The sequence below is a fragment of the Polypterus senegalus genome, chromosome 14 (assembly GCF_016835505.1).
Source record: "Polypterus senegalus isolate Bchr_013 chromosome 14, ASM1683550v1, whole genome shotgun sequence".
Lineage (NCBI taxonomy): Eukaryota > Metazoa > Chordata > Cladistia > Polypteriformes > Polypteridae > Polypterus > Polypterus senegalus.
Window position 1 is genome coordinate 70377892 of NC_053167.1, and position 14930 is coordinate 70392821.

At 36.0% G+C, this 14930-nt stretch overlaps 1 protein-coding gene across 17 annotated transcripts in view; it reads left to right on the forward strand.

Annotated features, from left to right (window-relative positions):
* The window catches only part of ptprfa (protein tyrosine phosphatase receptor type Fa), a 596272-nt gene that overhangs the window by 480632 nt on the left and 100710 nt on the right, over positions 1 to 14930 (forward strand). For all 17 annotated transcript variants that reach the window (XM_039734603.1, XM_039734602.1, XM_039734608.1 and 14 more), the window contains one exon: positions 3140 to 3333. In XM_039734603.1, coding sequence (XP_039590537.1) covers positions 3140 to 3333 — 194 coding nt within the window. The remainder of the gene's footprint in view (positions 1 to 3139; positions 3334 to 14930) is intronic.

Genomic DNA, 14930 nt, shown 5'->3' on the forward strand with positions numbered 1-14930 from the left:
AGGGAAGTGTAAGGGGTCCTTGGACAGGCGCTAGCTTAATTTAATTGATAACAGCATGTTAGCTTATTGTGCTCATACTCATACTGTATATTATCTTCACGGTAAAGTAAAATATTTTTAAATGCCAGCATATGTGATGTATAGCTTTAATATATTTTATGCCTTTGTTATCATAAATCCAAGACATTTCTTTTAATCCCTTTTTGTGTTGACCTTTGCTATGAACAGACAGTGTTTCTAAATGCAGGTAGTTGTACTCAAAATCTACCATCAGCAATCAGAATGACACCTTTTTTTGAGTTATTTTTAATAAGTAAGTGTAATGTGATTTCACAGCTTTTCTTAATTAAATAATGTAAAGATGGGAGCTGAAGGTAGTTTCTCCTATTGTATCAAAAGATATTAGGCCTCTCTTTGGAGTACATTCTGTTTTTGATTCTCAAGGAAAAATAACTTCAGTTTCATTCATGGCACTCATATTCCACCTGTTCACTGAGTCTTGACAGTCTTCCTTGCAGCATGCCTCATTTCTAAATTAAATGTGTTAGCTTAAGAGAAGTGCACATCCATGAGTGATTTGTTCTGTATCTTCAGTTTCTCTGTTACTGTTAATCAGGTTAGGCACTTCATTCTTCACTCAGTGCTTTTAGTAACAGAGCATTGGTCGACTTCAGCAGCTTACTGTAAAGGAATTTAAATAGTATTGTGAAATGCGTCCTTTAGAAGCTATTTTAAATGGAGTTATTTTATCACCTCTGGTGTACGTTGCTCATAAATGGTGCCTTTTCTGCATATTAAAGTATGAAAGCTTGTTTGCATATGCTTGTAATTATTGTCATAGCTCTGCCCCAACATATACAGTTAAACTGGTCCAGAACATACAGGTAAATGACAAAGTGTGTGTATGAAATATATATATAATTATTTTTTATTATTGTTATATTTTATATTGTATTTTATTTACATATATAATATGTAATATGGGGAATAGGTAGGCAGGTTACACAAAAGTAAAACTGTACAGAAAATATATATCTATGCAGTTTACAAGATTGTTCTTACAAGCAGTGGATGCCCCTTACTTGCTTCCCTGCACAGCAACACCCTTTAAAGCTGGGGTCTTCATTCACGGTCCTGGAGGGCCACAGTGGCTGCAGGTTTTCACTTCATCCCATTTCATAATTAGAACCCATTTATTAGTTGCTAAAGCAGTATGTTTTTTGGGCTTACCTTTAGTTCACTCACTTGTTACAATTCACATCCCTTAATTTCCTATTTTAGCTCCAAGCAGCTGCATTTAGGTTTAAATTGTTTTCTATTTTCTTTACCAGCTACGGTTCATAACATAATGCAGGCAATAAAGAAAAAACAGCTTTCCAGCTAACTTGTTTTGGACAATGTGCTTTATGAACTATCTGTGTTACTAAAATGAAGTGCAAATGTTTTCCGATCCTCAAAACATTTGGATAATATTCTCAGAAACAGAAACTCTGAAATGTAGTTGAAATTTGTCTTGAATGAATTAAAACACTAACAAGCAATATAGTTCATACTAAATTTTATTATCGGCGAAGACTGTCTTCTAATTATGAAACTGGTTGAAATGATAGCTAGCAGCAACTATGGCCCTCCAGGACCATTAGTGAAGATCCCTGATCTATAATATCTGGTAACACGGCTGCATTCTTATCATGGCTGCTTTTCCTCTTAGGTCTCCTTCCATACTGGATATATTCTTCATGAAACTGCTTATCAAGGGGTCAACCAGGGAGTTAGGAGTCACTATTCCCATTGTTCTTAGGCAACATTTAATCCTGATTGGCCCTAGGATCTGTGAGAATACCTGATTACTTTCTGCTTAAAGGGTCAAAGTCCTCTGCGCATAGACATTCCAGGTCACAAATATACATAACAGGGTTGCTGCACTCGTGGAGCACTGAGTAGCACCACACCATGAAGAACATCCTTTCCTATTTCTTTTTTCTTTTTTTGGGTCTGGCAATTTTGTTTGTGATTTCTATTCATTCTTTTGACATTGTAGCACATAACATTTTTTCAGAAGTCTTTGTCATTTTTCAATTTCTTTATCTCTCCCTCATTTTAAATCTTTCTATGAATGGCATGTCAAGTGTATTTCAAGATACTTAAAATGCATTTCAGGATATCATGGAGGAATTTTTGAGCATATCCACAAATAGCAGACTTTTCATTTTGAGATATCTTAAAAGCATTTCTCAATATGTTGAAAGGACTTCCTGTCCTTTTTTAGGACTCTTAAAATGGCTTCTTCAATAATATTTATATCTTTAGACGTCAGTTTCAAAATATTTTTCAAAATAAGAAGTAACTTAGCGATACTTTCAACAGGGATATACAATTATTTTGAGAGATCCCAAAATATTTTCTTGGTAACCTAAAAGAAATTTGAAACATCCCAAAATAGTCAGGAAGTTATCTCACAATACTTTAAAATGGAAGACATTTTGGAAGCTCTTGAAATGCATTTCAGATATCTTAAAGTGTATTTTACTTACTTTAAAACTAACTTGATATTTTGAACCGCATTTGAGTTCTGAACGATATTTGAATGAACTGCAAATATTGTAAAAGGTAAAATAGCTTAAAATTAATGTCTTATATTAAAAAAAAAAAAAAACATATGAAGTCCCAAGTTTACCTGGAGATTTCTGATTCCTTATTTGACTTGCCGTAACTAGTAATTTGCTGGAATAATTTGGGGTTCCTGTTTAATTGTGTGTCTGCTTAATTACATATATCATTTGTAGATCCTGTTTTTCTAAAGGTGTCTCCTCTTCATTTGCAATAAAAACAAAGTAAATAATGTATGCATTATATATCTGCTTACTCTTGACATCTAGAATCAACAGGTTGCATCAAAAGAATTTCAAGTAATAATTTTTTTCCATAAATGTAATGATTCAGGTGACTAAAATACAAGCTGTTTTTATGATGCCATTGGGTTTAGTTTTTTGATGAAACGTGTGTAATTATTGTTTTGAATAGTTCCTTTTGACTTATTGCAAGCATTTCAAGTAATGCATTTTTGTATCAGACTACCAAAACAAATCATTGGATATGTGAATTTATTTATTTCCACCCATTATTACCATTTCCATAGTGCCCAGCGCACCACCAAGAAAAGTAGAAGCCGAAGCTATCAACTCAACATCCATTCGTGTCACATGGAAGGCACCCTTATCATCCAAACAACATGGGCTGATTCGGGGTTACCAGGTCACCTACTCACGACTTGAAAATGGCGAACCACGTGGACAGCCCCACATTAAGGATGTCATGCTACCAGAAGCACAGGTATTTTAAGTTACTCCTCCTTTAAGATTGGTAATGTGTGGCACATGCTGTGGCAGAATCTGAATGGTTATGAAATGTGCCGCTAAAGATATGACAGACAAGGATTAATCCATTTACTTTATGTTAAAATATGATAATACATGTAGTTGCATGATGAAAACAACATTAGGAGTAAAGGTTGTCAATCTGTAATAAGTAATTTGTGTTTATTTGCTTAAAATTATATAAAGTTCAGCACTTATATTATGTTTAATCATTTATCATGGATTTCCTTATTTTATAGTATTATGTCTACAAACACTCCTGCAAACTGATAGTAGGAAGAGAAGCTTTCATTCTACTTTTCCTATATGAAAAAATGTGTCAGTATTCAGCGTGATTTCAATATAATTGTATCCTGTGGGATTGTTTATGTGATAAAGAGGTTAATGAAAATGCCACACAGGTTTATTTGCTTAATGTCTGGACTGTGTCACAGCAAGTCGTAACAGTATGCGGTCTTCAACCAAGCAATGCAGATCTTAAGTGGCTCTTGTGCTGGAATTGGCACCCTCTTTAAAAATGCACTGCCTTGTTATTCACTCTTCAATTTTATAATAAATATGGAACTATTAATAATATTGAGTGACACTTTGATTTTTGCCTATCTTGAAGCAATGTTAACGCTGCCTTGATACTTAAACCTCAATCATAATACTGCTTAAAGTCTTAATAAGGCATTCAAAATAATGTCCCACAAATGGTGTGAAGACTCTTCTTTAGCTAACTGAATGTTTGTTGCATTTGCATTTATTATAAATGTTTAGCATTGTTTAAAATAAAAATTCTACATGTGAGTATTTGTAAAATAATTATGAGTGTTGCAAGTAATCACAGTATAGCAGACTCTTGATAAAGTATAAAAGCTTGTTCTTACATAATATGTGTATATTTATTAGCTTTCAACAAATGCTCAATTCATGTTAAGATAAGAAAATGTGTCCACCTGCATGTTTTCTCAAAAACTATATGTATGTTGTACAGTTTTAAAATGCACTTGATTTTGTTTCTTTCTTTGATGGATAAACAGCACTAACCCCAGGCTGAGGCTGTGCCTCATACTGTTTCCTTGTGAAGCTCTAAGATATGATCATAACTGAATACATCTTTACCTACTGTCGGTAACGTTTTAGTATTACAACTGTGATTTGCCATTTTATTTACCTGCAACTGCACTGTTTTTATTTTGTGAGAGTTTGGATACAAAATATTGGGACACTGGTGAAGAGGAAAAAAAGGGTAAGATAACTGGCAGCAGAAAATGAATAAAAAGATTAAATGAAATAGTGATTACCTCTGTGCTGCATGCGCCTTGCCTTTTTACTAGAATCACAGGTGTAACCTCGGCTGGTGTAGAGTGATTTTTGATGACAGAAAATTATTGTTTGTATCATTCCTGAACCAGATGCATGAAAAATAAGTTAGCGAGTCTAGGTTTATTTGAGAATAATCATTTGTGTTTGTGTGTCTAGGCATACATACTGCAGAAAAGAATCGCTCAGTAAGGAGACATTAATATGAAGCATAGTACAAGCACCTAAAAAAATTGTAACTTGGAATTTGAAACTTTCACAACAGTTGCAAAGTTGCTGCAGAAGAGGCAATATCGCTTTTCAATTCAAGTCAATTTTTTTTTTTGTGTTTTGTTCATGTGTCTACTACATTCTAGAAACACCAGGATCCTGTCATTCTCTATGAATGGACTCTGTGGGTGCCTTGCACGGTTTCAGGAGAGTGAATGGGGGTATCATTGTTTGTGCTAGGCTGAGCATTTAGAATACAGTTCCATGCCCAATTGTTATCCAAATGTGGATTCTTCTTGCTCTTGGTGTATATATGAGGGGGTCCTGTCGTATATTGGTGCTCGGCACAGAATTGGTTCCTGCTTTTCACCTAGTCCTGTCAGCATAGGCTGTGGTCCTCCATGACCCTAAATTTGAATAAGAATGTTACGTTACTCTTGAACAAAATGGTTAAGGAGGGCACAAGTAACTTGAACAGAATGTTACTACTTTGGAAACCTCAATGGTAATTCTAAATTGTGTTCATGAACAGTCTAAACCAATGATTTCCAAACTTGGTCTTGGGGAGGTTAAAGATAGACTGCAAACTTAATAGGCCTATTAGTGGAGGGAGAATAGTAGGGCAGTGGTCTTCTGCTGCAGAACCTCTTGGGTTGATTCCCATCCTCACTGTTGTCTGTGTTGAGTTTGCAAGTTTGCATTTAAACTGTCTCAATACGAGTATGCATGAATGTGACCAGACTAGGCTTCTTATAAGGGGCCAGTTCATACTGCATGTCTGTTGCTGTGAAACACTCTGGGTTTCCTCTACTGGCAACACTTGAATTATGAGAAATTTGAAAGTGGATGGAAGGGATTTGGAATACTATTCACTAATCTGATTTTTATAGTTTCGACATGTGAGCCTAATAATCATCATATATTGTCTTTTGTCTGTAATATCCCCTATTTCAACACAGTTTCTCAATACAATACATATTAATTCAAACTAAGGTTTCATTGTGCGTCCCATAAAGTTATTAACTGTAGTGTTTCAGGATTTTGTTGCTCTGGGTAATAAAAGGAAAGTGACGATATTGGTCTTTCAACCATGGATACCATAATTAGGCATAAAATTAGGATTAGAGATAAACTAGAAAATAGTATAACAAATCAGATAACAGTAACAGGAACACACTCTGGCTTGCTACTGATACAAGTTGCTGTAAGAAGTAATAATAAAAAAAAAATGTTAATTCATAGGTAATTACCTATGCAATGTAGCTTCAAATGTATGCCTGTTTAGCTAGTTTTGATAATTTTTGATATAAACATCCATTGCCCAAGTGTTCACCTTTATAATTGGTTGTGGGATTTTGACACACAATTCTGAAAGGCTTATTAAAGAGCAGTTTAGCATATTTGTCATATAATACATCATTTAGAGAGCATAGTTTATGTGCCCTAGTGAACCTCAGAAAGAACACACAGCTCATTAGAAAAATAATCCCAGTTCCAGTTTGTGATATTTGCTTGTTCAGGTAATGTGAGCAGCAGATAAACATAAGGTGGTATGTTAAACTCAGTAAAACTTTACTGGACCATCCATTCATCCATCTGTCTTCTAACAAGCTTATCTAGTTCAAGATCGATCGTAGCCTGCAACTGTTTATCTCAGCAGTCCCGGGCATTGGACAAGAGCCAGTCCATTGTCACTGTAACCTACCTTTTCATTTATGCCTTGTTTTTCAGTAGTTAAGAGGAAGCAATCGCAGGTTTAGATCATTAAACAAAACTGTTAAAAAAAAATATAGACACTGAATAAATGCCTGTTTGCTGAAAGTGTGTCTTGGTAGCATTGAAAGGAATATTAATCAGCAATTGCTGATAGTGCATACTGTTCAGGCAAGTCATACAAATATCTGTTTTTTTTTAAAAGAGAGAATTGATTTTTTAACTGGGGTGTAATTGAAACAAAAACCTGCAGTCACTGTAGAATTTAATGAACTGAGTCTGAGACCCCAGCCTTGATAAAGTTTATGTAGACTTCATCTATTAGCATCTGTCTTACCATTTATTGACACAGTGTTATTAAGAAATGGTATTTTAACATAACATTCTCAGTCCTGCTTATTCTAGTTTAGAGTAATGGGTTAAGGACCACAAAGTCTGTCCCGGCATGAATGGATGTGAGGTTGAATTCAGCCCTGCATCAGTGTGTAAAAAATACCCGATGGCAATCAGGGGGATCTGATTAGAGCTCCAGTTTTGGTTTAACACTGAAATGTTTCCCTGGTACTATGGAATATAAAACAAATTAGCTGTTGAGAATGCTGTCAGTTAAGATATGCATATCTTAAGTAGACTAATCACATCATAAGTGATTATGCAATGTGCAAATAAAAGCCACAGCCACTTTGTACACACAGAACAGCCACTTTTCATGACACATACTTAGATGCTGAGCATGCAGTGCTAAACTAGCTATTCAGGTTAAGGAGATTGCATGCCTTGAATTGATTTGCTACCCTGCCACAGACCAGTACTGTAGCTCTAGTTCTTTAAACGTACAAAGTCATTAGCATGAATGGTAAAATCTGCCAATCAGCAGTCTCCGTCACTTTCTGCTGTCCACTATAACACTTTATGGACTCACTGAGACCAACCCAAGCAATTATGCCTGCAAGTGGCTTCTGTTTTTATTTTCTCTTATTCCTTTCTCAAATCCTCTTGAGGTTTGTCAGAGGACACACTTCCCTTTCACTCCAGCATTAGGATGCTACCACTCAAGCACTTAATCCAAAACAGCCAGTGAAGCGCTTGTGGACAGCTACCTGCCTGCCCTGCCAGTTGCCTCAATATTTACTTACAAACTCTGTATTGGGTAATTTTAACCCCATAACATGTTTTTAAAATATATTTTCAGGGATCCCACCACAATTTTTATTTTTACGCATTCGGAGGATCCACAAGGTAAATGAGGGTTACTGAGACCCTCCTGGGACCCAGCCCAATCACTTGCACCTCTGCACTCACATGGCCAATTTAGTGTTGACATTAAATATAACTCGTATGTCTTTGGTGATGTGGCAGGAAAATGCACACAGAGAACACACAAATGCTATATAGACACACCCTGCTTGAAGCAAATAATTCAAAAAAGCAATAAAAGTGCCTTCTATTGTAAATACTGATATCTAGTTCAGGGTTTTGGTGAGCAGATTTGAGCACAAAATGGGGATCATTAATATAATTATGCACATTAATTTTTTGATTTTTAACTTCAAACACATTAATTGGGGCTTTTAAATGTTTAAAATGTGTTTGCCTACAGTTAACCACAGCTAAGCCCATGATTATATTTTTATTTTATTATATTTTTATTATATTTTTATTCATTAAACAGTTTTAATATTATATGTATATGGTATATGTATGTATCTCTATGTAGGTATATATATTGTATACACACAGAATTTATTTAACTTTCATGTTTAGTGTCATATACACATTATAATGTGATACTTACTTTCATGTATCCAACAAGCTATTAATAGTATAATAATAGAAAAAACAAGTATTGAGCACAGTCGCAAATAACATATATATATATATATATATATATATATATTCACACACACACACACACATATATATAGCTACTCTGAGACCCATGCTTCAGTAATTGTATGCTTATGCAGCTCTCGGTTAGAGTGGCTGTTGAGCAACATTTTGTTCTGAGGATAAAAAAACTGGATCTCCTTGTGTGACTGCTAATGGTCCTAACCCATATGATACACGGTGGGTGGAAAAGTGATTGTGCAGAATGGCTGAGGCCTCTTATAACACTGTTCAACTTTAAGGCAAAGTGTATTGTATGTATTCTGAACAAAAGGCAGCTGTGCAGCGCTTTACGATGTTGAGTCAAACAGATTGTCATACTAGGATGTTATGTAGCCAGAGACATGGACTCTACTGTACACCTATTAATGTTGGTGAGCATATATGCTAACATTTGATGCAACAAAGGCACTGTTAAGACTCTTTGGATCAAACTGAGATGTGCTGTGTTCACTTGCCGTCTTCAGTGATGGTGGCCCTCTTGTGAGTGTCTCCTCCACCAAGATTGGCTTTGCCTCCTGCTTATCTTAAAGGTTTTGACAATCTCCTTCGTTTTGCTGACATTAATTGGGAGATTGCTGTTGTGACACCACAAATTATTTAGTTCAATGAAAATACATTGTTATTGATTCAAAAAGACCTGGAAATTCTTCTTGTCAGGAGAATGTAATAATACAACAGAATTAGAAGGACAACTTATGGGCAATGGAACATGCTGTATGTGTACAAAATAAAGATTAAATGTTATTCATTACCTGATGTTCTGCTGTTAACACCCTTCTTTGTAACTTATTCTGTGCTACTAGGCACTAAAGGATCCTTTAACGTAACACTGTCAGTAGGTGAATTAAGAAAATGAGTTTTTTTTTTTGCCTATTTTACCTCTTGCATTTAAATGCGCAAGATGCCTTTCCCTTTCAGTTCAGACTGTTTCTTCAATATTAGTTTGGTGAAAAAAACAAGACTGCTTGTGGATAAAGAAAATCAATTTAGAACAAGACTTGTCCAGATCATTTTTAGTTGTAAATACAGTTGAGTTGCAGTGATTAATTGATTTGTATGCTGCTCCATCCGTGACTCATTTATTCAGTCATGTTACTCCAAGACACAATTTTTACAAACACTTTAATCTTTCACTGTTCAAATTGTTGAAATGTATTTTCACATCTTTTCCTCTTCTAAATGGAACAAATTATGCATGGTGTCTTATTAACTGAGAAATGAAGATTTCATGCAATTCAAACGACCAAGTGAAGAACAAAGGTTGGTTTTAACATTTCTCTCCTTGCCTGTCGTATGAGTAAACTCAGCAAATGGAATTTGAATTCCATGTTGATTCTGTATATGTTATTTGGCATTTGCTTTCAAACTTTCTCTGATAAACTCTAGTAGAGTCAATAGGTACATTAAATGTCAGTATCTTCATGTCCTGATTGATTGACCATCTTTATAGGAAGTAGACACAGAGTCACTGTCCTTCACATGTAGCTATTGTGTTAGATATTGCCACAGCATACTTTTTAAAATAATTGGCATTCTGCATTTTATTTAGCAAAGCTATAGCTGCATAGAAGTGTAAAACCAAGCTGAACAGGATTTGCTTGGAGGTGAATCTGAAGAGTTAATTAAAATAATGGAGAGCATATTAAGTACTCGCAGTCAATGACATTCGAAAGCTACTCATTAGGCAAGATTTTCCAATAGAGTGGTGTGTAAACAGAAATAAGGTAAATGTTATGGTTAATCATGGTTGGATGTTACTTCCTAATGGCTTTCTGCAAGATAATGGTAAAGAACTCTTTCCAGGTGTCCTGCTCATTAACAGATTGATGAATCACAAGCACCATTGCCCCAATTCCTTCTTCTCTTTCTTTGTTTATCTGTTCAGTATTGTGAAAAGCTCCTACACCAAAGATTTTAATAAATAGTTTAATCTTTTTTTTTTATTTTATAGAATCCAAAAATAAATTTCTTCAGGAATCACAATTTTTATACATATACTTGTGGCACTGGCTACTGCACTAAATCATTTTTTGCTTGCTGGTTTTTCATGTTTAGTTGGTGGTGTTCTGTTTTTTTTTTTTTTTTAAGGTCTCACAATAACAAACAACTGTGTTTTCTGATGGTTTTGCTTAGATTATATCTGATCATATTTCCTCAGTATCTGGAAGAAAATCTTAATGCAGGGTTGCTTTGTCGATAAAGATTCTGACAATACAAGGGGAAAGACTATTTACATTTCCATTCTCTAACCCCCATGTCTGTGAAGAAGTCTGCTGGTGGCATACGGGTTTACTAGCAGCCAACTGCTGCAGTCAGCCGTCATATGGAGTTCATCAAAACACATCATTCAATAAAGAATTTCCTAAATTAAACTCAACTTGATGACCGGTGCCACCCAAGCTATGGGCACAGAAAAAGATGCACCATTTGTCTTTATGTTAACTAACAAACTGAACTTTATGTGTGCATTTTTAGTAAATATTTAAGGTTTTGTGCCAGTCCGAAAATTCTTAAGCAAATCTGCTGCAATGAATAAATACATAGACAATTCCAAAGGCACTGATAACATTTTTAAGCTATTGCTGCCATGTTATTAACCTGACTGTTTTGCTCACAGAGTCCTGATAGCTACATAATGGAAAAGGGTAAAATGAATCAAGCCTCCATTCTGAACACTTGGTAAAGCTTCCTCTTTATCCTTAAACATTTTTGACGCACAAAATAAATTCTAATGCAATAACAGGTCTTGTCAGATTGTTTTAAAGCCACAAGCAGATGTTCACATTACAAGGTTTTTCCTCAAGAACAATGGGGTAATTGATCACCATTCTCGCAGTCATGTAAAGATTTCTTGTTTTTAGATGTGCAGTGTTTAAACCAGTCTTTTTTTACAATGAGCTGTTTGTTCATGTCTTGAGTGTTCACCTAGAAAGTGGTATTTGTTATTTTTAGTAAGGATACTACTGTTAGACAGAGAATGATCTTGTGTTTATATAAAAACAGCCGGTCGTTCTAAAGGACTGACCTTTTGGGTGCAAAGTCAATTAATTGCTTGAGGGACAGCATAAGTCTGTCTTGATTGGTTTGTATCATTAGCCATTAATATGTCTAAAATTAGACATTTCTGAGTCACATTAGGCAATCATTAGTTACATTGCTTGTATTACTTTAATGCAGCTGTAAGGAATGTGTTTGATACTTCCAGTACTGTCTAACTTGGAAATGTCTGACACTATGATATTTGTTTGGATGGATGGATGGATGGATAGATAAAGAGACAGACAGAGCAAGAGAGACTAAAAATGTGTAATAGACAGAGATAGAAGGAGAAAAAGTTAATTAGTTTTAAAGTAAGTTTGTATTTTATTAACCTTGAAGTGAAAATACTTGACTCGTCAAAGATCTTGCAATGTCATAGCTAAACAATAAAAAAAAACAAAGAGCAAACTATTACAAAAATGCAAGACAAAGACATTTACACACAATACCCTAATATACTTGTGATGGAATACTGCTGCATGCCAATGTGTCAGTTAAAGCTGTCATGATGAAAGGTGGTTGCGGTACAGTATACAGTTTGATGGGTGTGGTGCCCCCAGTAAGAGGTCCTAGCACACTGCAGATTCTCAATGAAAACAGGTCATGCAAAGAATGGGTCTCATTTGTCATGATGGCCTGTAATTTTGTTAATTTTTTTCCTGGATTGACTAGGGTACATCCTGTAGTACAGCTAGCCTTCCTAAACATCTTGCATCCACTGAGCTGGTGTTATTCCCTTAGTTGGACCACACTGTAGAATGGTACACTAGCTGCTGTAGATATGTAAAGCAATATATATTGTAGATGGCTAGCTGCTGTCAGAAAGTGTTCTAACAAATAGAAAGATTATATCTGGGTTTGCCTTTTTTTAAAGACTACAGCTGTTTAACAATTGGGTCATATCCTTAGCATTTTAGAAAACTGGTATGTACCCATCCACTTCATTTTCTTAACCTGTTTATAAAGGGCAGAGTTGCAGGGCAGGCGGAGACTATCTCAGCAGTCATTATACTCAAGTCAAGAACAACCTGTCCATTGCAGGGCAAACACTCACTCACTAAGGCCAATTTAGCAATGCGAGTTCACCTAATCTACATGTTTTTGGACTGTAGGAAGAAACTGAAGCACCCTGAGGAAGCCAATGTAGACATTGGGAGAATATTTATACTCCATGCAGGGAGCCCCGAGGGCACAAACCCTGTGCCACCCAACATATATGTGAAAATCTACCATTATTTGTGTTTAAAACAAGCATGCAATGCACCCTTCCCAGAGAAACGTTAACTGCTGACTCTGAAATGACCTAGACAGCTTATGGTTCACGTCTGAAACTTGTGACTCATCCAAGTCTGGTTTTCTCTTTGCCATTAAAGTAGCATGAATAAGGTGCACTGGCCCAGCTAGATAGGTTCATGAAAGCAATAATCAAGTAAAATGCAAACTTCACATATTAAAGACATCTTTAATCCAAAAACCGCCTTCTTTGTTGCTGTTCATCCTTGTATTACTTCTAGTTTCTATATAGGCATATTCAAATCAAGTTAATATTTACTTTTTAAGTACACATGTGATATTTATAAGTTCTGAACACTGTAGATATTGTAAATTGGGCGGGGGGTGTTACACAGTATTATGCTGGTGACACCAAGTGATATAAAGAAGGATGCAAAATACAAATGTAAAACCTTATGTCTTGTCTGCATCCTCAATTTTGACATGCTATTCAACAAAAGTAATTTGGAAAGAAGTGATGGGAAAGCAGATGCATGAGTGATGAGCTCAATGTTAATACACACAAGTGGTGTTATGCTGAATAGATAACTTTAGGGATAGAAGTGCATTTTTTACCTGTTTAATGAAATTCTGGAAATGTCCTACAGGGTCTGTTCAAAATTGCACAGCACCTTTTTAGTAAACACTAGCTGTCCTCCGCAGCTCCGCCCGTGTAGTAGTGAAACAGGACAAACTTTAAAAATCAATACTTTTTTTTTTTTAATCTAATAATTTGTATTGAGAAGAATTTATATTGATAGCTTTCGTATCTGAGGGCCTCTTGATATACAGTATTTTTAATTTTGCTATCATGGGCGAGAATGTAGCTGTGATTTCTTTGCCACAAATGTAAAAAGTTGACACGGTATCTCTGGCCAAGCAGAAGGTAGGTATGCTCCAAAGTCAAACGTTGCCACTGTATCTGATCATGTTCAGCTCTGACAGGAGAGCGTCCCCCGTGTGGAGAGACGACCACATGGCTGTGATATCTCTGGCAATGAGCAGGTACCCTCTAAACACACGTAGCTGTGATCATCTCTAAAAAACGTCAAATGTTACTCTTTAACAATCTCTAGATGATAATGTCTGCTGAACAAACGTGTATCGCTAGCTAAGCAGAGGCAAGGTACACTTCCAACACATAGCAAGAGGTAGAGCGACTCGAACAAAGGCTGGCCTGTAAGTGGGGATGGCCCCACCCGGGTAAAGCCTCCCACCCCCCTCGGCCCGCAGCCTATCTCTCGGATTCACACAAATAAATTGATGCTGCAACCTAACTATGATACCTAGCACGATGAGAGGAATCGCAAAATCAACCGGAATGTTCAAGCAAATTCTAGAAAAAAACCTGATCTAAATCGATTAAGCAGTTCACTTGTGAAAAGCAGACAGACAGACAGACATTGGATTTTATATATATATATAGAGATTAGGACAGCTGGTTAGGTGGATTGGTGACTCTAAATTGGTGGGTGTGTGGTGTGTGTAAGTGTATGTATCTGAGTGTTGTTCCCTTGCGATGGCCTGGCATACTGTCAAGGGGATTGCACCAACCTGGTGCCCTGTGCTTTCTGGGACAGACTCCAGCCCCTCCTCCATGACCCTGCTCAGGATTCAGCGTGCTTGGAAAATGGTATGGTATAGTCATTCTAACTGTTTTCTTAATTAATGACTAGTGTTTGCTTCTAATTCAGTTCATTTCATTTATTTGCTATTTAAGACTCAGACCCTTTAACTCAGGGCTGAGCAACGTCGGTCCTGGAGGGAATTGGGGCTTCAGGTTTTTGTTCCAATCACTTCATGGGAAATCATTCATTGCTGATGAAGCACTTATTGCTCACATGATATTTTTCGGCTTCATTTTAGTTTTCTCGCTTGTTAAGATTTTGAACCCTTAATTGCTTATTTTAGCCTTAAACAGCTGCATTAATTGTTTTAACTGCTCCTTATTAGCAATAAGATGCAAACAAAAAAGGAACCAGCAGTTCTACATTACATCTAGTGTGTCTCCCGTTTCCACCCATGTGTATTCATCATTGACTATTTGGCTTAATTAAGCACTCAGAAGGAAACTGAAGAGAAGTGAAGAACTGAAAATTATGCATCCATTTTAGGCTTTAA